General features: G+C 38.7%; 2 protein-coding genes across 6 annotated transcripts; both read right to left on the reverse strand.

The window, feature by feature from the left end:
* Positions 1-109: 109 nt before the first annotated feature.
* On the reverse strand, positions 110-2114 carry LOC122359167 (GTPase IMAP family member 4). Its single transcript, XM_043259412.1, has 2 exons — positions 1192-2114; positions 110-1099 (listed from the first exon to the last, which is right to left on the reverse strand). Exons 1-2 carry the CDS (start codon positions 1211-1213, stop codon positions 528-530), a joined length of 594 nt encoding a protein of 197 aa, XP_043115347.1. The 5' UTR covers positions 1214-2114; the 3' UTR covers positions 110-527.
* Positions 2115-2365: 251 nt separating this feature from the next.
* usp2a (ubiquitin specific peptidase 2a) lies at positions 2366-24431 on the reverse strand. Of its 5 annotated transcripts, none has more exons than XM_043259397.1 (14): positions 24278-24431; positions 21979-22066; positions 16325-17015; positions 7830-7880; positions 6963-7086; positions 6763-6874; positions 6271-6381; positions 6114-6178; positions 5584-5687; positions 5421-5501; positions 5253-5331; positions 4940-5047; positions 4488-4608; positions 2366-3377 (listed from the first exon to the last, which is right to left on the reverse strand). In XM_043259397.1, exons 3-14 carry the CDS (start codon positions 16967-16969, stop codon positions 3302-3304), a joined length of 1677 nt encoding a protein of 558 aa, XP_043115332.1. In that variant the 5' UTR covers positions 16970-17015; positions 21979-22066; positions 24278-24431; the 3' UTR covers positions 2366-3301. The 5 variants fall into 5 exon arrangements, with proteins under 5 accessions (XP_043115332.1, XP_043115333.1, XP_043115331.1 ...); XM_043259398.1 differs by lacking the exon at positions 24278-24431 and adding an exon at positions 22489-22607 and having other exon boundaries at positions 5421-5498; XM_043259396.1 differs by lacking the exon at positions 24278-24431 and adding an exon at positions 22489-22607.
* Between the last annotated feature and the right edge of the window lie 149 nt (positions 24432-24580).

Here is a 24580-nt window from a genome sequence, read left to right on the forward strand (position 1 = left end):
TCTGAAGTACATCAAGTACTTCATATGAACTCCTACCTCCATTTGCAGTGGAATGCATTTAACATCTAACTGATTTTAACTGGCACATATAAAACTGTTCACCAAAAAGTTTTAATTTTGAAAAAAACTTTATTTTTGACACTTAACACTAAAACTGAGCTTTGAGTTGAACGCAAATCCTAATTACAAACAACTGCCTCATCAACACCAGCACTTTAGGGGAACATGGACACACAAAACCAACTAAATTGAATGAAAGCTGACACTTACTCCCACAACCAGAATCAACTCACTTCATTACAAGTCAGTGAACCATCAAAATGATTGTGAAATTATTTAAAATGTAAAAAAGACTGCAATATTGGCCTTCACAAGATAAAAAAAAACTGATCACATTCCTCTAAATGTCGCAGTAAACATCTTTTTAGCATTAGGCATTGTCTATCTATATAAAATGGAAACATTAATGAAAAGCTAAAAAAAACAGTATTACATTTCAAAGGCCTAAAACACGTTACAGTCTACGTTCAACCAGTCCTGGCACACATTTGCTTCAAAATGTTAAGCAGCTCAGTGACCTGATTAAAGTCTTCCAGGCATTTATTGTTCACAACATGGTACCGGTGTCCACATTTCCTCAGGATCTCCCGCAGAGGCTCTCCCTCCTTTTGAATGTGCTTTTCAATAGCGCCGCCTTTTAACTCGTCGCCCCACGTGAAGAGCACCAGCGTGCGCGTCCACACCATGCCCCCGAGGACACCCAGATACTTCTCCACAGCGCGGCCGTCCCGCTTGCTGAAAGAGTCCACGGGGATAACGAGGAGAAACACGAGGCACCCGGGAGGAGCCAGCATCACGCTGCGCAGGATCTCCCGCTTCACCGACCCGGCGTCGGCCAAACCGAAGAGACTCCATCCCGGGGTGTCCAGTACAGCCAGCCTCGAGCCCTCCACCCAGCCGAATCTCCTCACACACCGCGTCGTCTTCTTCCCGGGCTCAAACTCGCTGCGTCCGAGGAGGACGTCTCCCAGAGAGCTCTTACCAGCTCGCCTTCGACCCAGCAGCACGAGTCCCATCAGAGCATCCCCCTCTGAACCGACTGACCAAGACACAGGCAGACAAATCAATACAGATGCTCGCAATAAGCCATATAAAACACATATCCAGTATCTGAAGAGTCCATTAACTTACCATATGCAGTGCTCACTGCCATTCTTCAAATGTTTCAGAGCATTCCTCAGTCCTCCTCCTTAATTTGTCACACACATCCGCTTAACTGTTTGTTTAGCTGCGTATTAGACTGTTTTCTGTCTCAAAGTTCACTTCTTAGTTCTGTGTAAGTCATTTACATCGTGACGCACATGTTTTGTCAGGGAAGGGTCAGTCAGGTGGCTTATAAAAAACCTGAGGGCCTGATAAGGACTCAAGACTTCTGGTTGTTTTCACAGATGGGGTACAATTGGGTCTCATGTCTCTCGTTACGGTACGTTGATATTTTTCCCTCACATACCTTAAAAGTATTAATTTTGTTGTGCCCCGCCTCAGAGGACACTGCGGCAGTGTCAACATTTTTACTTCATCAGTTTAAATGATGTTCAAGTCATTGTGTATATAACTGAATTATTAAAACTAAAACAGAAACGAAAAAATAAGTTAAACTATATAACAATTAACCCAAACGTGCAAAGCATAAATGAACAAAATTACTACAAAATATGAATATCATACAAGTAAAATATGATGAAAAATACTTATAAATAGGGAAAATCTTAATTGTGGTCTCATATTAATATTAAAAGTTGTATATATTAATATTAAAAGTTGAATTTATTACTGTTATTTAATTGACCTGAGTTAGTATGGTCTAACAATGAACGGCTGTTTTTATTAATTAACATTATAAACAATAAACACTGTAATAATGTATTGCTCATTATTAGTTAACACATTAAATGTAGATATTACCTTATTGTAAAATGTTCTCTACACACACGTTGGTTTTTGGTTTATAAGAAGTCTCTAATGGTTTTTATTCTGTACAAACTGTATTTCTATCACATTACACAAACTCTACACCTATAACCTATCGCTTTCAGGAATCTTTACAGGACTTTCTATATAGTCTATAAAGCTTCTGAATTACGGGGAAACTAAAAATGTCTTCATAATCCCCATGCAAGTATACAAATTTGTTCTCAAAAACCACATGAACGTGCACGCGCACACAATCCAGTGTCTTAAGGTTGGGTTATAAAAATGGCAAATAAAACAATTTTCACATAATATTTAATAGCAAATAAACACTAATTTGCCCAGCCCTATTTTGTGATCTTTTCAATCATACGACAGCCGACAAAACACAAAGGATTGTTAACAGTTCATTCTTCTAAAATTTATTCATACATATATATATATTTTTTTACTTTGACTTGTATCACATCGTCTCCTGACCTGTAAGCATAAATAGATGCCGTTCTCTTACCTCTGATAAATTAACTGACAACAGTAACGGGTCATTTTCAGCACCACTGTATATAGTACATTCTCTATATTGCATCATATATAAAAATATACAGATTTTCTTTTGCAAAACATTCTTTCCATGTTGTTCAATGGCATGAGATCAAGGATCCATATACTGTCGGCGTCATCTCTCCTCCCGTCCTCATTTCCATTCACAGCATTTCAAAGATCAGTAGCAGCCACACTGAATAAAAGTCACGGCACACGCCGTTCTCTCACCACCACAGACTTTCACAACAAACTCCCGTGACTCCCTCAGAAAGTGGAGGAGAGAACAAAGCATACAGAGAAGATGATGGGTGGGGGTGAACGGGACCAAAGACGGTGATGAAAAGAACAAGGAGTACTGCATCAGGCCAGAACAGCGCACCTTTAACCAGTTCATCTCCCAGGGTATCTGGAAGGACGTATACTTACAAAAAAAAAAAAACAAGAATCAAGTGAAACGTTAAGTTTTTAATATTGAGGCGTTCTTGATCGAGAGGAAGGCGCATCGGGATGAGGGTTTGGTTGCGGTGCATAGAGAGACGTCTGAGTCGGAGCCACTTGGGTTATTGCCTGATGACGAGCTGCCCTCACACACACACACACACACATGCACACGTACACACGGAGGCGCGAGGACCTCTTTAACACAGCGGCGGAGCGTGAGAGGGCATTGTGTGCGCTTCTCCCAGTGACCGGCAGAGAGCGATGTTCCTTCTCCAAGACGGCCAGGAGGAAGCGGCATAGTGTGTCACGTGACTTCAGCCCAAAGGCTTCGAGTCTAGGTCCGTCTTCAGAGTCCCGCCCGCTCGTAGAACAACACATAGGCGTCGCTGCTGCGAACTTGGCTGGCGGACATTGGCGTGACTCTGGAAGGAGAAACGGGTCGTTGACCATCAAGTTTGTACTGAAAATCTGGGAATAAAAATCTAATTTGAATATATAGATTTAACGTTTGGTGATGGGAAATTCATTTTCAAAATCTGCATTTCTAAGCGCAGACGGTCAAGTGTAGAGAGACGTAAAAAACGCGGACATTGCAGAATCCAGTCAAAAAAAATAGTCGGAATGTCACGGAAGCTGTTAAAGTCTGGGTCAATGAATTAAAAGTAGGTTATTAAGCTCAAATCAAATAGCGATATGGACTAGTATGTGTAAATATTAAGCAACAAAGCATGAATTGTGCATGTTCTGTGTAAATGGAGTGTTTTGTTGACTGCACACATACTGAAGCGTGACGCTCGCAGTGATTTTGTCATCTGCCATCCCAATAAATGAACAGTCCTACATGAACATAAACAATCTCTAGAACAATCTCATGAGTCACTTCCTTTCAGTTGAGAGAAACTAGTATTTTTCAGATGTTAAATTGAATTGATTTTAACGAATTAGCATTTTGATTGATATAATGTAAATTTAATCATGGAAAAAAGCCAAGAAACTAAATTTGGGGAAAAATAAAATGGATTTCAAAGGGCTCTACAGGACTTTATGAGGTTCAAGATGATTGTCAGATTATCCTGAAGAGCATGATTATCAGTTGGAGTTTATGTAACTCAAATACTATTGAGCTTTAATTGGGAAGCTTTTGATATAATTTGTAACAAATAAAACAATATTATATAGCATTAAAATAGCCAAATATCTTCAACTATTCAGCCAATATAGTATGAAGTAGAATGTGTGTGTGAGATTAACAGCAGAAGAAGTGGGATTAGAAGCATTTGTAAGGAAGAGTGAGTGGGTGCAAGGTGAAGGAGCAGGAGTGAGGGAGGAGGAGGAGGAGGAGGAGGAGGAGGATGATGGGATACAGGAACAATCACAGCAGCTAGCAGGTGCAGTGGAGCTCTGATATGCTAAACGTCAGGATCACTTTCCCTGAAAGCTATTAGTCATACTATATACATTTGGGAAATCTACTGGCACTCTTCAGTGGTGCAAAAGGAAAGAAAAAGCAGGAGAGGAAGAAAAGCAAGTACCTGGAGTCGTTATATGTGTACCATTCCCCGTTTTCAGGATTGCAACAGTACGCTGTGTAGTGGCCTCCCATAGTCGTGCCTGAGTGATTGGACACTGCATACAAGTTGTATACTGCACTGCCTGAAACAGACGGATACACTGACAGTCAGGCTGGAAATAAATGCAAGATACAATAGTTATTCTGTAACCAAAATAGCGTTACACAGATATTACGTAAACAAAACTTGTTTTGTAGCTAAGATTAATTGCTTGACAGCATATATATAACAAAAAACCAAAAAACTGACTAGCTAATGGTGATTTAGTTGTAGTTTCTTTAGAGGGCTCCAGATGATCCAGATTTGAATAATAAATGATATCAAACAATTTACAATAAGATCTATAACGCTTTGTGCAGAGTACAGCTGCACATTGACTCTAGGACTGAAACTCTTGGTCTGTCTTTACTCACTGCTTCTGTCAGAGGCGAACTCCCTGAGGTCCAGGTCTTTCATTGGGAAGTTGACAAAAGTGGACAGCTTGCTGGTTCTGACACGGGCTTCAGAGAAGCGCTTCAGATCTGAACAAGTGAAGCAGTTAAGGAGAAGAGACTCAGCACACTGCTGACCTCAGAGAGACCTGTCACTTCACTCTTCAGCCTAACCCATCAGCACATTCCTGCACACACAAATAGAGCCCCGATCTTATCTGTGCTTACGGTCAACAAACGCGCCGATGCCCAGAGTGACATCACGGAGAGATTAGGCAGCATTAGAAAAGGATACGAAGAACTAGTATTTTAGGAAACTTCTGAACTGTAAATTTCTTTGTACATCGTCTTCTGGCTTTGCACCGGTAACACGTCTGGATGAAAAAAACAGGAATGATTAGAGGTCTCGGTACATACACATTTCCACATTGTTAAAACGCTAGGAATGAACTGAATGAATTACCGGCTTCTCATCCCCATCCAGCACGTCTTCTTTAGTAAAAAGCCGCATGCAGTCCATTAGGCTCACCTCTCCAAAGCCCTTCTAGGCAGAGGAACACCATTAACACCCACTCGTTTCTCCAAAGTGTGCATTATGAAGCCTGCAAACCTGTCAATGAACTAACCTTGGCGATAGGTAAGGAAAGATCCCAGAAGGGATCGAACACAGTGGAACAATAGCCACATTCACTGCAGGTCAAAGAGCTCTTCAGCTGGCCTACGAACAGATCTGAGGACAGAGAGAGACGAGGCAGAGTTATGTTTAGTAATGGAGCCCAATGATTACCCACAGCTCTTTGATGTGTGTATAGTGCAGCGTATACTACTAAATGTTGTCCTTGTTACATGTACTTATTATTATAATAGCAATAAATGATGCATAATCACATGCCAGTAACCCTAACGCTAAGCATATAGTAAGTACATGTAGTTAAATAATATCAAGGATGCCTTAAAATAAAGTGTAACCAAACATTGAATGAAAAAGTAAAAAAAAAAACTCATAAAAAACGTAAATAATAACAACAAAATAACCAAAACTTAAAATCTAAATAAACACACACACACACACACACACATATACATATATATATATATATATATAGATACACACACACACAAATAATAAAATAACACTGGTGTAGTGTATACTTACCAACGATTTTGCTGTCTTCTCTCTCTAAGTACTTAGTCCACATCTTTTTCCCTTTTTCTTCATCACTAAAGAAAATTAACAAGATATTTATGTCATGAAATCACACTCACAACATGTCATTTTTCCACACGGAGGCAAATAAGGACAGTACGCTTACGGCAAGTGATCAAAGTCTTCCATGTTTCCCCGCGGCCGGACCGTGACCCTGTTCACTTCGTTGTGCAGTCCGTCTAGCAGGAAACGTAGAAACTCCTGAGCATCCTGTTGACTGGAGAGATAACATAAACATCTCAATACATAATACAACAACTGCTAAACATAAAGCAAGCTACATTCCATTAGTAAAACATTAAATTTTTACTAATAATCAAAATTATATTCATGTATTGGCTAATAAGTTTATAAATATTAAATAAAACTTTTACGCAAAAGAAAATGTGAATGCCACAGGTGAAATTAGGCACAAGTTACAATGAAAATAAACAGATTAATGTATTATCAACAGATTCAAATCAATATAGTACTGATGTGTTGTAAATAAGTAATCTTCTAAATTGGACTAATATAAAGTGAAAAGTGCTTGTCTGTTGCTACGATGCTAAGATGGCCACTTTGAACAGAATAAAACTGCGTGTAGGCTGAGACTCACTTGTAGCCCACAAATCTGGGGGCGTATCTCTGAATCTGTGTTTTGAACTCAGAGGGACTGACGGCTTCACTGCTTGAAGAAGTCCACATTGTCTGGATAAGCTTGGCAAACTCTGAAGTCACGACAAAGAGAGGCTTTCAGTAAAGTTAGTGAGCGCTGTGAGAGCTGCAGGAGTTGTGTGGCGTGCCGAGCGCACTCACCTTCCATGAGAGCAGTGTTTGTGCGGCTGTTGTTGTTGAGGTCTCGGCGGTGGGAGTTGTGAAGACAGTAGTCTCGCAGGCTCTGTGTGTTGCTTAGACACTGGAGGATGGAGTTCATAAAACACTAGCGAGGGAAAGAAAGAGATAAAAGAAGGGAAATATTTTTAGGGCGGCTAAATGATTAAGTTAATTAAAGGAAGGAATTACATGACACAGTGTTTATTTTAAAACACATTATTTTTTTTATGCGATTAAATAAAATGCTTTTATTTTGACCAAATACATTTCATTCACATTACTATTTATTTGCCAATTTCACACTGTGTGCATGCTCACTAAGCAGAAACTAAAAAAGTAAAAGGTAGCCGCAAAACAAGTGACACAGTCTAGAGTTTCACAGCAGCAGACTTGACTGCGATGTGTAAAGAGTTTATTTTTGGACTGTACACATACTGTTGCTTGGCAAAAGCAAGTTAAGTGAGTGTGAGAGCAAAGAGACATGAAAAAGAATCTTGCCAAATGGAAACAGACAGAAGGATGTGAAAGCGGTATGAAAACATTCCTGCTTCATATATCAACATAAGCAGATATTGTGAAATTTGACAGTTTCCATCTATTTTTAGGCATGTTGTCTGCGGTCCATAAATATACTGACAAAAAGAATCTGCGAAGGAGGACATCGATTAACAGCAAAGACACTTCAATGTCGCGTGTTTTGAATTGATTTGTGTGCACATGGGAATCATATTCTAGAGGTGAAGTGTCATTTCTGCAGCGCGGGTAGTCTAGCTTTGTTTTGAGCCAAAAATGGACAAAATTCCTATGGAAAACAAGAGCAGCTAGTACATCCCATTTAAGAACACTTACTGTATTTCCCAGATTACGAAGCCCCACCAGGCCCTGGGCACTCTTTGAGTTCTGAAAAACAGAGAGGAGATACATGTTAGCACAGGTCAAAGACTAGATGCCAGTCAGGGACTGAACTGTTGCTCACATAAAGTGTGGTCTAATTAACCAAAAAAAAAACTCAATAACACAAAGAAAAGGTCTGTTAATACCAGCTCACACATATTATACTTTCAGGGATCGCCTTAAACACTAATAAAATCTCTGTGGGGAACTTTTTTTATACACAAAACTGAAATGAATGCCATTTGAAATTCCTGTCAACATCATTAAATGTGGCTGCACCTCAAGTAAAGTCGTTCCAGGAAACGGAGCTCTATATTTCCATATAATCTGTTTTTTAGTAGAGGTGCTAAAGTGCTAAAGCGGACCGGTCAGTAATCTGACACCATGTTGTTTTCTGCCGTGCCAAAGCACACGTGATCTGCCCCGTGCTGGAACTCTGATGAACTTACCTGGTGCTGGCCGGGATGTTCACACTGACCACATTTGTCCCGACTGGCACAGCGCTCAATATTTGGGGAACAAACATAGCAGTATATATCCCATCGTAAATTTTTAACAAACTCAATAACCGGTATTATCTAAATCCACACTTCCATGGAAAATGCTTGTTGAACGCCCATTTCATGGGAACAGGCTCACCAGCCTAGTTTGTCCTACTCTGCTGAGTAATATCAACGCTGCCAAAAATAGCATCCTTTCACATGGGATGTCCGCTCATTGGCTGATTTTTTTTTAATTTTTTTATCGTCACGGCAACACTGATCCCGGCAGCCATCTCTGACGGCCACATGATTTTTACAGGCACTAAACCAAGACGCCATATGCAAACGTGGCCATCCAGACATCTACAACGTCCTACATCACGCTGTACTAAAACTGAGAAATCAATACGAACGTCAAATGAAGGATGCATGTTCTGCTGCATGTCAAGGAAATATTTGCACAAAGTAGGTCTATTTTAGGTTGTTGTGATTCATTTCGAAGCAGACGTCCACTGCTGTGTGAAATGAGACGATGCTGTTGTTGTTGCCAAAGCAGCTCATGGTTGCTTCTCAATATAGTGGTAGATGTACTCTGGCTAATAACCTTCGCATTAGTTCACAGCATTTGCATCATATGGTTTAATAAAAAGTGCCTTTGGAAACTCTGGAGAAACCTGTTAAAGGAAAAGAACACCTGCCTGAATACGAGTCATGATGAAGGTTCTAGGGCAAAGCTGTAAACTCTGTGTGAAGAACCTCAATGTATTTGTTTAACAGTTTTACTATTTCCATGTATAATGAAGCCATTAGAACATAAAGTAAAAACTTGATATAGGGTTTTGCCTTCATGTTTTTGATACAGCGTGCTTTTTGTGTCAAATCCTCCTTTATAACGATCTTTTTCCCTCTATTTCTCTGGTGGCTGGAGAATGTGGAAGTGGGTCACGGTGTTCTGTTCGGCATTCTCCCCATTACAGAGGTGAGGGAAGACTAATCCTGCTTTTATAACAGCTCGCTGGGAGAGGAAAATGTGGAGCAAATACCCAAATGAAACATCCTGACTGGTGGCCTTCAGTCATCAGCGTACACTGACCCACATAATATTAGTTAAAAAGCTCTGGTAGCTGGTTTAAAAAGTGAGATGAACCCCCCCGTACTGCTTATAGTTTATAATATCTGTTTTATGTAAACTTTGTCTCCAAGCCAAATAATTTCACACATCTCTTAGCTGTCTGCTGGTTGAGGTTTTCCTTGTAACTTTTTTAAAGAAGTCTTTTGAACTCGGACACAGTTTGTAGACCTGAACAAACCTGTAACCTGTAACAAACAGACCGTCCTTTTTCAGCTAACTATGATAAAAGGCACTGCTGGTACTCTATGTCCTTCCCAATCGCATTATACTCGTCACGCCTCAAGGGGAAGTGACTCAAAAAAAACAGCATGGAGAAAATCTTGTTTACACATGCTAAACATATGGGTCGTTTAATATGTAAGTGTCCTGATGAATATCGAAGCACATTCTGTGACGCCGAAACTAATCGTGCTGCAGATAACGAAGGCTCAGTGACATGAGGCGAGACTGGGAGCACTGCTGAATGCAGGAGTGAGCTCTAATGGGATTTCTGCTCGTTACGTAACAACGAACAGCCATTCTGAACTGCCTCGTGCGTCATTCATCAGCAGCATGCAGGTTGATTTATGTTGCTTTGTTACTTCAAAAAAAAAAGGAAAGAAAAAGAATAATAATGCAGTGTGCCTTCTGGTTAACCCAGTGTAAACCTGTATTTTTTTTATAGCACTGATAAGACTGCTTCATCAGTTTATCTCAAAATGCACGCTGGCATAAATAACATAGCAGTCAGTAGAGAGAATACGTAAATACACTGTAACAAGAAATGCAAATGCAAGATTAATTTGCATTATATAAGCGGTGACCTGTCAGAATACTGATCCCTTACAAAGACTCACTGATGCCGGTAAGTGCAATATTAATGACATCACAGCATAAACTACTTTTTAAGGCTTATTCAAGGGGTCTCAATAAAGCCCCATTCATGATTTCCCCCCCAAAAATTACTTGCATCTATTTTAGCACAATTTATTGCTGCTAGTTCAGTATTTTCACTATGTAGTTAGTTATACATCAGTATGTATTAAATAATTTAGTAGTATTTGTTCATTGCATAACATTTAATATCCCATTAGTCTTAAGTAGCTATGCCCATGGTTAGCTAGCAACCACTAGTAAAATCAGTGCTTCATGTATAAACTGTTCACTTATGACCACGATGTGTTCTAATATGAACTGGTTATCTAACTGGAAGTAATAATTGAGTGGACTAGTGTTTGTTGGCTAGTTGAACAAGTACTAATTGAACAGGAATATACCAAGAACTATATAGTATAGACTAGTTCATTTATTAACTACAAACCCGACTGTAGTTGTAATACAATAAGTGTTACCTACAAGTAAATGGTAGCGTTAGTGAAATTAGTAAAATTAATAATACGTATTGCCGTAATACGCCTATGAAGCGTGTTCATACCTTGGCATGATTAATCAGAAGTCCAACAAATGTGGAGACCAGCATGGAGCCGGACATAGTAGAGCTTTTCCTCCGCATGTCCTGTTTTAGGAGGGGGAACGCAGTCGCAGGTGGCTCCTCTGGTAATGTAACTGTATATGAATGTCGCATGCTTGGCATAATGGGTAAAATCCTTCTGCGGTGTATAAACACTAACTTTACCAAACAGCAATTATGGACGATCCCGTATCAAATATTCCAGGGCGTTCGGGCTCAGCAACTCGATCAGGAAACGACCTCTACAGCGGCGCGAGGCAGCGACGGGTACGGATGAAACATCGCGCGCGGACCGACTCTCTGCAACCGAAACGCTACTCACGAAACAGTAAACGTAGAACGTTGCTCGCAAACGCAAAGAAGAAATCCCCTCACGTGTCGAAGCAGATAGTGCGGCGCTCTGAAGGGAAAGCGGAGCTGTCAGATTGCAGGCTGGAGGCAGCTCGCGGACCCATGTCTTTTCACTACAGTCCCGCCCACACGAGCCTGGCGCGCGCATCCCACGTCACCGGGAGCAGTGGGTTAAACGCGCCACAGTGACAGAGATTTACAATAATCGTGTGGCCGTCAAGGACTTATTACTCATTTTAAATGGACCGCTTTCAAACAACCCTAAATGAGTTTCAACTTTACTTCCAAATAAACAGCGAGTGTTGGCTGGGCTCTAAACAGCTATTTGTTTATATTGTTGCAAAATGTAAACTCTGTGTGACCCTGAACCACAAAACCGGGGTCATAAGTGTAATTATTTTTAAACGGAGATTTATGTAGGGCAATAGGACAGGAAAATATTTGGCTGAGCTCTGAAATTGGGTGGTGGGTGAAATTTTTTTTTGAAACCTATTCAAATATTAAGAAAACTGCTGTTAAAATCATCCAAATAAAGTTCTTGCAATGCCTATTACTAATCAAAAAAGTACTTTTGCTATATTTACAGTATTAAAAAACAGCTTTATGCTACACAAGCTTCACTTAATATCCAAATGATTTATGGCTTTAAAAACATCTATAATTTTGTATTGTTGGCTATTTCTACATATATACCTGTGCTGTTTATGATGTTTTTGTGGTCCACGGTCACATATTATCATGAAATTGTGTAAATAAGTATATTAGTACATTCACGACAGCTCTAATATGCTACACGCAACTATCGTTACAAAGAAATTATAAAGAGTGCCAATATAATTTTCCACGAAGCTGATTTGAAACAGCGTGCATTGTAAAAAGTTAATAAAAAGTTAGAATGAATTGGCAGCTACAGTTCTTCCGGATTGAAAATAGAACAACTGTCAACAACGCAAGCAAAAAAAAGTGGGACAATATGTCTAGCCTTTTTGCCATGTTCAGCTCAGCTGTCGCCCCCACTAGAGTATTAGAGAAGCTTTAAACTTTGCCTGTAAAAGTGGCAGAGAAATTAGAACAGGGTATGAAACACACTAAACCCCAAAAGAGAACACCAGACTGAGGCTGTTATGCTCTTATGAGATGGTGGGTCAAATGTCATCAGCTGCAACCCAGTTCTGGATATACTAGAAACACGTAACGCAGCATCAAAGTTACCTACATGAGAACAATGTCGCTTTTGAAGGCCACACTCTACTCGCATCTTGTAGGCTTTAGTCAAAGCAATATTGTATTTACGCAGATGAAAACACTTTTGATAAAGACTATTATTTACAATAAATACGATGAATCTACTTTTTATGACGCATAAAAAAAGTAGGGTTCTGGCTATGTCTTACACCATATTTCACTAAAGTTCACTGAGAATGCTGAGCATGTTAATTTATGCTTATGGGTGAAAGACGTTAAGATGTCCACATCAAAATAAATTCAAAAAAGTGATTTAATGTCCATAGAAAGCACTTTAAATGTATGCAAAGTGTCTACCTTTAAGGTTTAAAATACGCTTTTTGGTAATAACATTTGTCTAAATAATGTTACATTGTCATTTAGTGTAACAATATTTATGTAAAAAATATGCTTAATTCTGAATTGTACATAATGAAGTATATAAAAGAATAAGGAAGTATATACATTTTTTTGTGTTTGAAATAAGTAAAAAAAATCTTACTGACATATAGAATAGAATAGTGGCAAATTTACACATTAATTAGTATTTGGGGTGAAAATAATTATCATTAGAGTCATAAATAGCTTTTTGTAAATATGCCTGACAAAATTGTTACACTAAATTACATTTTAGTGAGTAAATTTAGTAAATCTGGGAAAAATGTGTGATTTATATTTTTGGCTCAGAAAAAACTAATTGCAATTAATTTAAACAGAAAACATATGTAAACAATTTAAAGCGTTATTACGCTTAGTATTCCTGTGGTTCAAGCCTTTTCCATCTTTGACCCTTACATAGATATAGAAAGTTGGGTGACCTGTTATTGAAGTGCCATTTTAGTGAGACAGATCACTCTGACCCTTCCAGTCTTATGACTAAGTCTATGTACACAGCAAACAGCAAATGAAAACACTTCCTCGACATGCTACAGAACGCAACAAGGGTGAAAAGGTAAAGGAAACAGGGTGGATTAATGCGTTTCTTGAAATGTGTAATTAGACACTTTGAATGAGTGCCAGAGATCCATCTTGGCTTTCCGCCGAATGATGCACTTGATGTGCCTCTGGGCACCACTACAACTGAATATTATACAAAATACAAGTGCTGATTCTGCTGACTGTTTAAAAAATAGCAGTTGACCTGTTATGAAATACACCAGCACACATTTTGGATGGTCTAACAATGAAAGAACGTGATGACTGAGTACAATTTAACAGCTCAAATCTCAGTTTCCAACATCCACACAACTATAAGTGCAGAAAAAACCTCAGAGGAACACTTTGTTCTCCAGAAGAATTGAGTCTTCACTGGGTTTCCTCTTTAAGGTCCTCATGTGAAGAGAATAAGAAGTCCTGAGCTCTCAGCGGTCTCGGAGATACACTGCCAATAACCAAGTGCCAAAAAGGGGCCAAAAAAAGGAGGCAGTTGTATCCAGTAGATTTGAGCCTCATCAAAACAGACGTGAAAAGTTTTTAAAAATACTTAGTTTAATGCTGTGGAACAGCTTGCATTCTGACAGTTATATAAAAAAAATAATCTTGGCACAATGAGTAAGTAGTAGAGAACGTGACGGGAACTGTTTACTTCTGGGTTACAAAAGTGCAAAGTCTGTCTGTTTGAGACCGACTGGCATCATTAATAAAACCGCTGAATGGAAAGAGTCAGACTGTGGCAGGGAAACTGTGTTAATGCTGGCCCAGCCATGCAAAGACTCTCAGTAACACTAACCCACCATTGGCTGGGAAACCACAATAGTTTAATGGTAGCTGGAGACAGGGCAAATTGTATACCTATTGTAGTCTGTGCTGTCTTTCACACTGATAAAACTGATTTGGTCAGCAAAAATACTCTGGATGCGCCAGAATAAGGACACAGAAATATTAGGCCCGAAATATACACTACACAAGTACGCAATCCCACAAACCTAATGTGTGTTCTAGCATTACTGTGGTGGTAACAAACGTCAGTACTCATGGGGCTGATAGAGTTACCCTCATGTACCTGTGCCACTGCACTGGATCTGTTAGCTATTCTGAAAGAGAGAAACAAGTTAACAGTTTAAAAAGTAACCGGTCAGTAGTTTAGGGTTGTTAACCATTCAGAATTCAATTGAGAATGTTTTTTATTGTTTTATAATCAAATTCAATTCCTCAATTAGAATTAAATACAAATGTCAGTCGAGGTATCAGAAAGGAGCTGGAATGCAAGGAAGCAGAAATGTAATGAATGAAATCTCAAAGAAAAATTTAAGTATTCCTTTTCAAAGCCGTACTGACTTTACAGACAGGAAGGAAAAACTGCTAATTTTTTGGAAATTCACTAAATACCACTTCCTGTCATTCTCATTAATTAACTAATAAATCAAAATCTTTTAAATTTAAGATCTGAAAAATGATCATAGAAAAAGAGAGTTTACACTAACGTTCACTATAGCACCCCTTGTGGCAACGAGGTGAATGCACTGCTGACAGGGGTCATGAACTGAGCCACCAAAAGCATAATAAGCCACTGTACTATACAAAAAAAAAACATCCTGTAAATTCGAGACTTAAAACTTTGTCGTAAGTCAAAAAACAGCTCATACTAAAGACAATCTGCCAAAATGACGACAACTGGAATGTTCTAATCTATGATGTAATAGCGTGGCTAAGAACCGCCTCCGCAGAAGATGATCACTGCTGCTTCGACGTCACTGTCCGTTTAGCCCCGCCCACTGATTCACACATGTAATGTTTACAAGAGAGGTGAATGTGCAGGTCTGTGCAGAAAAGATGCTGTGTTGTGGAAAGAACTTTTTTTTTGCGTTGCCTTCCGTACGTTAGGAAAGAGTGGATGTACTTGCATTTGTACACAGTAGCCTGGTTTATCACAGCATAAATGGCCGGGATATCTAGAGCATTAGTCTGATAATTAAATTGAGTTGACAAAAGCACTCAGACTTACACTGGCTGAGCTGATTATTTTCTAGAAAATTCTCAGATGTTAAGTAATGTCGTCTAGACTAATCATTTTAAAGTCCGACAGACCTTACTGCTCAGCACTGCTCATTTAGCCTGGGCTCCCTTGTTGAGCAATACCTTAATGACATAAACAGCGACTAATTTAAAATAATAGCCACAGACTGTATTCCACAGATGTTTTTTTTAGCATAATGTAAGCAGACATTTTAATTCATCATTAGAAGCACCATGAATCCAACACAGGGACGTTAAACACATAACTTCAAATATGGATATGTTTAGGATATGATTCGAATAACATAAGCATACTGTATACTTCATAGTATAACCTGTAATGTATACTGATTATTATGTAAGTCTTTATATGAAAAGGTTAATTTTGAGTACAAATGTCATTAATCAAGGGGATCACACAGGTGATATTATTTTTAGAAAATAAAAGGCCAAGTAGAGCACATTGCATCATGGGATGCACGATTTGGGGAAAAAATTAACTTTGATAAAAAAAAAGCTCCAGGTGTGCAGTGCTTGTTTGTGGGGCTTTAAAATTTGGTCCAAAATTTTTCTTTTAATTATATATTCATATGATTAAGAGTTTTTATGTTAGTATGATACACTAAATATACCTGACCGAATCAATCATTTTATCTGCAAGTTCAGTTATATCACAAGAGACACTTGAAACACAGCTGAGTGTTACACATTCCTTACACCCCTCAGCACAAACACTCGAAGGCAAAGGGTACTTTGAGAAATGAGAGCGATGCAAATTTAAAGATGGGTAAAAACAACACACTCCTAGCATCATTCTGCACATTATAGAAAACATAAAAAACATGAATGCTCTTACCAAGGACTCTCTGACTGGTGAGGTGGAGCGATAGCTGGAGGTGAATCGGCTGCTGCTGCTCTTCAGGCCGTCCTGCGTGGAGCTCCGTGAGAGGCCGTAGCTGGAGCGAGCGCTACCGTAGGAGTCAGATACGTCAGCGCCTCGGCTGTGATAAGACTGCTTCAGGCCACTGCTGCTGGACGTATCGCTCAGGCCCAGAGCTGACAGATCGTGCGTCAAATCGCTCTGACTCACCGACTTCCTGCGACTGAGGGAGATGCTGGAGGACACGGGTGAGGAGGAGAGGTAGCTGCTGGGGGCCGGAGAGTAGCTGTAGCTGCTGTATCCCGAGCCTCCGTTGAGGCCCGAGCCATAGCCCTTCACCGGTGTGCGGCTCAGGCTCTCGCTGCGCCGACCGCCCAGTAAGTCAGTGCGAGGGATAGGCCGACCCCGGTCCGGCTCAGAAGAAGAGCTGTAGTTGCGGGAGCGGCTGGTGCTTGAGCTCAGGTAGCTTGAGGAGGAGTATCCTGAGGAGGAGCTCTTATAGGGCAGCTTGTCCCGCTCGTAGGAGCCCAGCGACGGGGTCAGGGAGGAGCCATATGAAGTGTAGTGACTGGTATAGGAAGAGCCGGCATAGCGCTTCGCCGTAGATGAGACACGAGACATGCTGGGAGCTCAGCTGGACGTGAGGCGATTTCAGGCTGCATGGACTCTGTGAACGGAAGGAGACAATGCGCTGCATTCAAATTCTGGCCAATAATGATAAAAACAATAATCCTTTTCATGTTAAATTCAGCATGAAAATCTGTTTACTATATGTATGTCGTTGATCTTACTGTGAACAACTTAATACATGCATACTTCTTTTTTTTATTTTGATAACAAGCTAAATGTTTGCTGCGTAAATCAGACTGATTTATAAAAAATGCAAATTCATTCTTTGCCAGCAGGAGGTGCTTTAAACAAGAGAATTGGAGGTTCATTGATAACGGCTGTAGACAAAGCAGCTCTTAGCTTACAAACGCTGCCTTACATGCAGGATGAAATGAAAATCACATTTTCTAAAGACAGTCTTCCTTTAGAAATACAGTGATATAAAAACACACACGGCTTGGTTTGAGCATGAGCATTTGTTACATGCTCATGTATATTCAACAAAGCCTTTTGGGAAAGCAGTCAGGTTTGATATCGTGGCAGGTCGCCACAAATATATAAATGTATGGGAGACTTTTCTCCCAGCACAATAACCTGAGACGAACTTCATTACTCATCATTTTCTACGTTTTGTTGATGGCAGTGCTAACCAGACCGATAAACAAACACAGACCAGAAGTTAACTTCGGGCCAGACGCGCGCTCGATGAAACAATCTATACCGAAATTTGAATGATATTTTGGAAAATAATATTTTGGAATACTAAAAGTGAATTTAGGCATTACCATTATAATGTACAGGGTGAAAAACAGATAACCATTTTAAGTTCGGTTTAACTTGCGGTTAAGTATTTAAAGCTGCAAGATGTTAAGACATTTGCATATTACATATGATACAGTAGGCCCTCTATGATTAAGAGATCGTTTGTTTGTCTAAATTTAGATGTATAATACAATTAAACATCCAATAACGATAAAGATTGTAAAACTTGTATATATGTAAAAAATATATATGTATGTGTGTATGTGTGAGACCCCGGACCACAAAACCAGTTATAATGTAACACAGGTATATTTGTAGCAATATCCAAAAATACATTGTATGGTTAAATATTTTATTTTTCTTTTATGCAAAAATCATTAGGACGTTAAGTAAAAAATCTTGAAGATGAAGACATTCTATAGATTTTTGTCAATATTTAGATTTTTTTTTTAAATTTCAGATTTTCAAATTGTTCTATTATCAGGCAGACATTGTCCTAACAAATCGTATGGAAATGGAAAGCTTATTTGTTGGTCAGATGATGTATAAATCTTAAAAAAAGAAAAAAAGAACCCCAAAAAACTTATAACATATAACATATATTTCAGCTGAAGAACAAAATGGCGAAGACTATGTATTCATAGAATCTATGTTTTAATACATTAAATACAATAGAATCTTTTTAATACATTTTTTTTTTATCATTTTTAAGTGAACTTGAAAAAAAAAAGTGAAAAAAGTTTGTCAAAACGGGGCGTATCACAACACTGACTGATGAGATATTAAACATTTTAGCTCGTATCAACCGATGCCTCAAAATCCCACACACCGAAGGTCGGCGGTTTCATTACGTGTGTGTTTCAGCCTTAGGGAAAGAGTGTCTCTTCTCAGTTGGGCAATTTCAGTCAAAACGGTAGGGTATAAACACTACCTGTTATGAATTTTGAATGACTCTGTGTCATGCCCCGAGGTCTCTTGTGTTCTATGTGCTTGATCCTGAAAACGTATTCAATGAGTAGCAGCATGTGACTCTTGTCCAAACACAGCACACACACTGCGAGGGGTGCATATTACGCAACCTATGGGGGCTTCACTGCTAGCATGGGACCCTGAATGTAGCTGGCGCCATTGTTTTCATAGAGGGCCTGGAATGGTGGTTTAGCCCAAGCACAGCACTGAAGAGAGACCCCAGAGCCGGGCCGTGTGTTATGGAGGAACAGTTTGTTCTCGTGGAGAGACGGGCTCTTGTTCACAAGGCAGTGCAGCGTCTGAATAAATAAAAGTATCTGGTGTTGTTGATCCGTGTTGGGTTCAGTGTGATGGCTCTTATTTCTTTAATCTGTCTCTCTGCGCACTCTCTCTCTCTCTCTCTCCCTCTCTGAGTGCAGTGTTCACAGATGCATCAATAATTCACCACGTAGATCTAGGGTAGGCTGCGCGCTGGAGGCAGTCCAAAGCACATGGCAGACCGACGCTAACATGCTTTCACCAGACGAGAACTCTTAAGACAGTTGTCCACTGCTTTCACATTGTGTTCCCTCTCTTTGCCCACAATAACAACAGCCCGAAAGAACCCTACCATATGGTACTGAGAAATCTCAAACCGCTATAATGCCGTGACAAACTAGTCTTTAAAAAAAAAAAAAAAAAAAAAAAAAAAAAAAAAAAAAAAAAAGGCAGTGGAATACATTTAGTTTGTGTTGCACTTCATTAATAGATGAGGTGGAAACTGATTAACAATCAAAGAAATGCAGACTTGGCTAGCTTAACTGAGGCAACGTTTCGACCAAATTGGCTAATTCTTTCTTATTATATGAGCTATATATTAAAAAAAAAACAACTAATAATAGATGACATGGGTAAAATGAACTACTATTATTCTTAAAAATGTAATATTATTAAACTATGATTGATAATAATGTATTTCTCTTTATTTATCACTACATTTTTATAATATACTTTGTCACATCCATGAGTTTTGTCTCATACATATTTTTTTTTTCCTCAAAATGCATTACAGAAATGCTTGCATTTGTATTTGTATATGTTTAGCTAAGGCTCCTTCATCATGTCATATGTATATCAATACTTATATATTATTTGTACTTGCATATATTTGACTTGAGAATATTTTTCTTAAGACTTAAGAAAATCGTACAATATATTGAATATATATTTCCCGTCACATCCAACGCATGACTATTTGTGTGTTGGTTCTCCAGATATAAAAACACACTCGGCTCGGTTTGCTCTGAGAATGTGCATTGGCAATTTAAATATTGTAAGAAGTTTTTTTTTTTTACCAACATATTTTTGCTGTGATTATGAGTTCAAATGTCACATCCATAATGCTGGATATAACTTTCATAATACCCTCTTCCATTACTTAAATAATATTACATTTGATATTTAAATTACATTTACATGTAAGGTCCTTGTGATATGAGAAGATTTTTTTTTTTTTTTAAAAAAACACACAAAAAAGGTTTCAGGGATTTATCATACTATACACTGTGTTTATTAGATTTTTTTAAAAATGCAAAAAAAAAAAACAAACAAAAAAAAAACTGTAATATTGTAAAACATTACATTATTAAAATATATTCAGTATCACATTAATATTTGCAGATTTGCTGCTTGGGAAAATATTATAACTATTATTATTATTTTTATTATATAATGTTGAAAACAGTTGTGCTGCTTAATATTTTTTTAAACATTTTTTGCACATATTTATTTCAGGATTTTTGATGAAAGTTCAAAAGTATACTTGATCAATTTCTTGCACCCTTGCTGAATAAAAAATAGCCTATTTTTTCATCTTTTGAACAAAGCTCTATGTCACTTAAATCAATACAAATAGTTTCAATCATTTTTATTTTTATAGCGCTTTTAACAACACAGGTTGTATCAGAGCACTGAACAGTCTAAAGCAGAAGAATACAATGATAGGGATGTATAATGACGAGATTGAACAATTTGTTCAAATATGCTTCATCTATTCAGCTGAATCATAGAAGCAGGCTCTGTTGTCTGTACTCATCCGTTGTGGGAAATATTAGCTATTACTAATATATTATACTAATAAGAAAACTTTGACTTTAACAGAATTAAAATATTTTAGTAGAATGAGATTTGTATCCAGAGGGTTTGTGGGGTGTAGTTAGCAGACAGGGTCTGAGCTGTGGGAGTGTCTCCGGCTCTAAACATGTGACAGGTGAGGACTTGTCAAAGCAGACGTGGTTCAGCCCCGTGATGCCTGACAGACATCCCCACTTGCATTCACGCTGATAGACGTGCTGTCATTACGTGCACACCACCACTGCTCCTTAACATTCACATCTAACACGTCACAACACCTACTTTTAGCTCTTCAGCATTTGGAAAGCTATGTAAGGCGGTTTACAAAGGTGACTTAACAGTCGTGACTCAAACGTACACGTTAGCCACATTTATACAGAATCATGCCTCTATAGAAATCAAACGCACTAAGAATTACAAAGAAGCATTAAAAGGTCAATAAAAATATCCTGAAAACAATTTAGCGCTGTGACATTGAGCCGTCCTAAATAATCTGAAACTCGTGCAGGTGTTTGTGTTAGCAACACCAACAATATGCTGAAGACTTGAGGCAAAGTCTTGGGTACAGCTATATTTACCCTGAAATGTGAGCAGATAAGAGCTCGGTGGCCAAACTGACGCCTCAGCCCCCCCCCCCTTCCTATGACCAAAAGCAATCTGGCAAGACTCGCCTCTCAACAATACTCAGTCTGCCAAACCAAACTCAAAATCTTCTCTTTCTATTCGCAGCCATGTTACGTGAATCAGACGCGCACCGGTCTAGCGTTGATTTCGATCCGGAAAGGCAACATCAGACCAAATTTTAAAAGCAGCAGGTCATTCCAGGTTTTTAAATCATTTACAGTGAGCATAGACAACCTGAATAAAGAATGTGGAACACAGATTTTGTAACAGACTGACATTAGGGCAGCTGTCTATGAAAAAGGAGACGGTGGGGATTACCGGGTGCAACTGAAATTGCAATTCAGGTGTATAAACAAACAGAACTGCTTTGGTGGGTTTTGATTTATTATTTATTTCAAAAGACAAACCCAATTATTTGCAATGGATTGGCTCACCTAAAAATCTCCAGAGACAAAATGCAACCCTGTACGTTGTTTGTAAGTGCCATGGCCCTCTCTCGGTATCATGTGTGCAAAGTGCGCTAGCAGGTGGGTGTTAGGTTCAGGGGTACCTACTGTAAGTAGAGCCGTTCTCGGTTCTAGCGGACGGAAAAACAGAGGTGGCGGTTCATTATACCTCACATACACCGTTCAATGTTCAAACCTAAAAAGACAAGAAAAAATACAGAAAGAGGTTTATGAATAGGCAACATTTATAAAATAATACACCGATAAATGTATAAAATACAAAAGCACATTAAGTACCACAAAAATAATAACGAAATGGGCTTGTGCAAAGTCTATGAGATATACAAAACATTAACGCATGTATTACAACGCGTTGAAAGAGGTAAATAATAGCTTCTTTTAAAACTATGCGTACAAATGTTCAGTACGCATCAGTTTAAATCAGACTTTCGTTACAATCCGGACCTTGGTTACGCTGAACGGCTAACAATAGAGAACCTAACAACTGATGACTTGAGAATGTCACACGCTCTCCCCCACAGACCTCACAGCATTGGATGGCAGTCAAAAGAGCTTAAAGTTAAAGAAAAGAGCAAGTCATTTGGAGAAGAGGCTCACCAGTCGTATTTTCCATGGACGGCGTGTTGCTTTGGAGGCTGTAGCTCCAGAGTGAGAGGACCAGGGAAGGATTGCATGAGCAGACTGATCCAGAATGTTAGAGATCATATTACTGAGCTGGTAAATATAGCGATTGCCTATGACCTCCCTGGGTCATTCAACACTCCTGCATTCCAATTAGTACTTAAAGGAATCGCATTAAGACTTTTTATGGGCAGGACTGGCTTTACTATATGATTCTAATAAATACTGACAGTTTATTTATATTAAATTACATTATATATTTTGATTAAATACTTTTCTATAAAATCGGAACAATTAAATATACGATTTTATATAAAGACATATGGCATGTTTTTATATTTATGCATTATATTTTAATATTTTGTAAATATAGTTAGTATATATTAAATATATTGTACAGATTACAAATAGCATATATAAAATTTTGTAACATTCGGGCCACTCTCAATGTCAGAAATGGCAAAATCAAGTGTATAGATGTTTTTTTTCATTTAAAATCTTTGGATTAATGCTCAAAATTTTTTTCTTTTTAATTGTTCCACTAATCAAATAATTACAAATTTCTACACTGACATTAAAAATGTAATTCAATTGTATATGAAATATATTTAATAATTAAAATATTAAAGTAAGAAGCAACTTCTTAAGGTGTCTATGGCTTGTTTAGTTGGGCTTATTATCCCAATAACCGAGGAACAGATGTACTAAAAGTACTACATTATTGTCAAAGTTCGATAAGGATAAAGTCAGGATAAATATGGGAGGGAAACTGTTAAATAATCATCAGAGAGTTTAATAATTTAACAATTATAGTAACTGTTATTGTAACTTACATAAGTAACCACCCACACCCACAAGATTACTGTAATACTACTGAAACAAACATACTATGATAGCTTATGCAACAACAAAACTATAATGCAGGCTACCTGTAAGTGTTAAGAAAAATATATACTGATGAGACTTTAACAATTCTGGCTTGAAATGTAAAAGGAGAGACTGGGGGTGTTGTAACACTAAATGATGAAGAGTAACGCCATTAGTTTATCCTGCATATCTGTTTACAACTTTGATGACCTAAGACCTCATAACTGGGCAAATGTCAGAATATGTACCGTCCCATTTCGTTTCACTTCATTCAATATTATTATTTCACTTGTTTGTTTGTTTATACTGTAATAGCTGATTCTGATGGTGGGGTAGGCTGTAACAACACTAAATTTATTTTATGAATTAGTAGTACATTTACAATCGACTTTACCTTGAAGCAGACAATGTAAAAATCGAGGTTTAAGACAAAACAAAAAAACAAAAACAAGAAGCGGGGTAACAAAATGTTACACGCTGCCCAGTTTGCCTTCCCTCGGCAGCGTGTCACGTGATCGAGCCGCAGCGCTACATCACTAAACTTCACCAAGTACTACGGGATAAACCGCACACGACCCAAACCCTCAAGTTTATATTACTGCTCCCTTAAAAAGAGACAGACCGCAGCTTGTGCATTACACCAAACATTTATTAACGACAAAAAGACTTTGCGTGCACATGAACACATCCAATCTGCAGGAGCGAGTCTGAGGAATTTAATAACGTTACCCAACTCGCGATTCGCTCGTTGTCGTGTCGTACATTTACACGCAAGACAACTCGCCGGGCGACGTTATGTAATTAAGTTAAGCGTCCAGAACCTTCCAAATCGGGCGAGTAAATCAGCGGGGACGGCGGAGCGAGAATGTGCAGTGCGAGCATTCGTAGCATTACTCACCGGAGTGAGCGAGACCATCCTCCTTCAGGGAAGAGCCCACCGTGAGAGAGACTTCCGCGCAAACCACTTTGAACTCCTGCAGGCCGACACACGACACTTCACCGATGCTCTTCAAAACAATAAAAACAATAACCGTGGCATTTCGGTTGTTTCTGTCCTCGTAATATTCCAAGCTCTTGACTTGTAGTCAAAAAACGGTCGCTCAGTTTAAGGGTGACGTCGGAGAGCTTTTCTTTCATCCGATTGGTTAATTCTGCTCTCGAACGTCATCGCAATGCCACCGCCCACACTGTCACCCTGGCG

The sequence above is a fragment of the Puntigrus tetrazona genome, chromosome 15 (assembly GCF_018831695.1).
Source record: "Puntigrus tetrazona isolate hp1 chromosome 15, ASM1883169v1, whole genome shotgun sequence".
Lineage (NCBI taxonomy): Eukaryota > Metazoa > Chordata > Actinopteri > Cypriniformes > Cyprinidae > Puntigrus > Puntigrus tetrazona.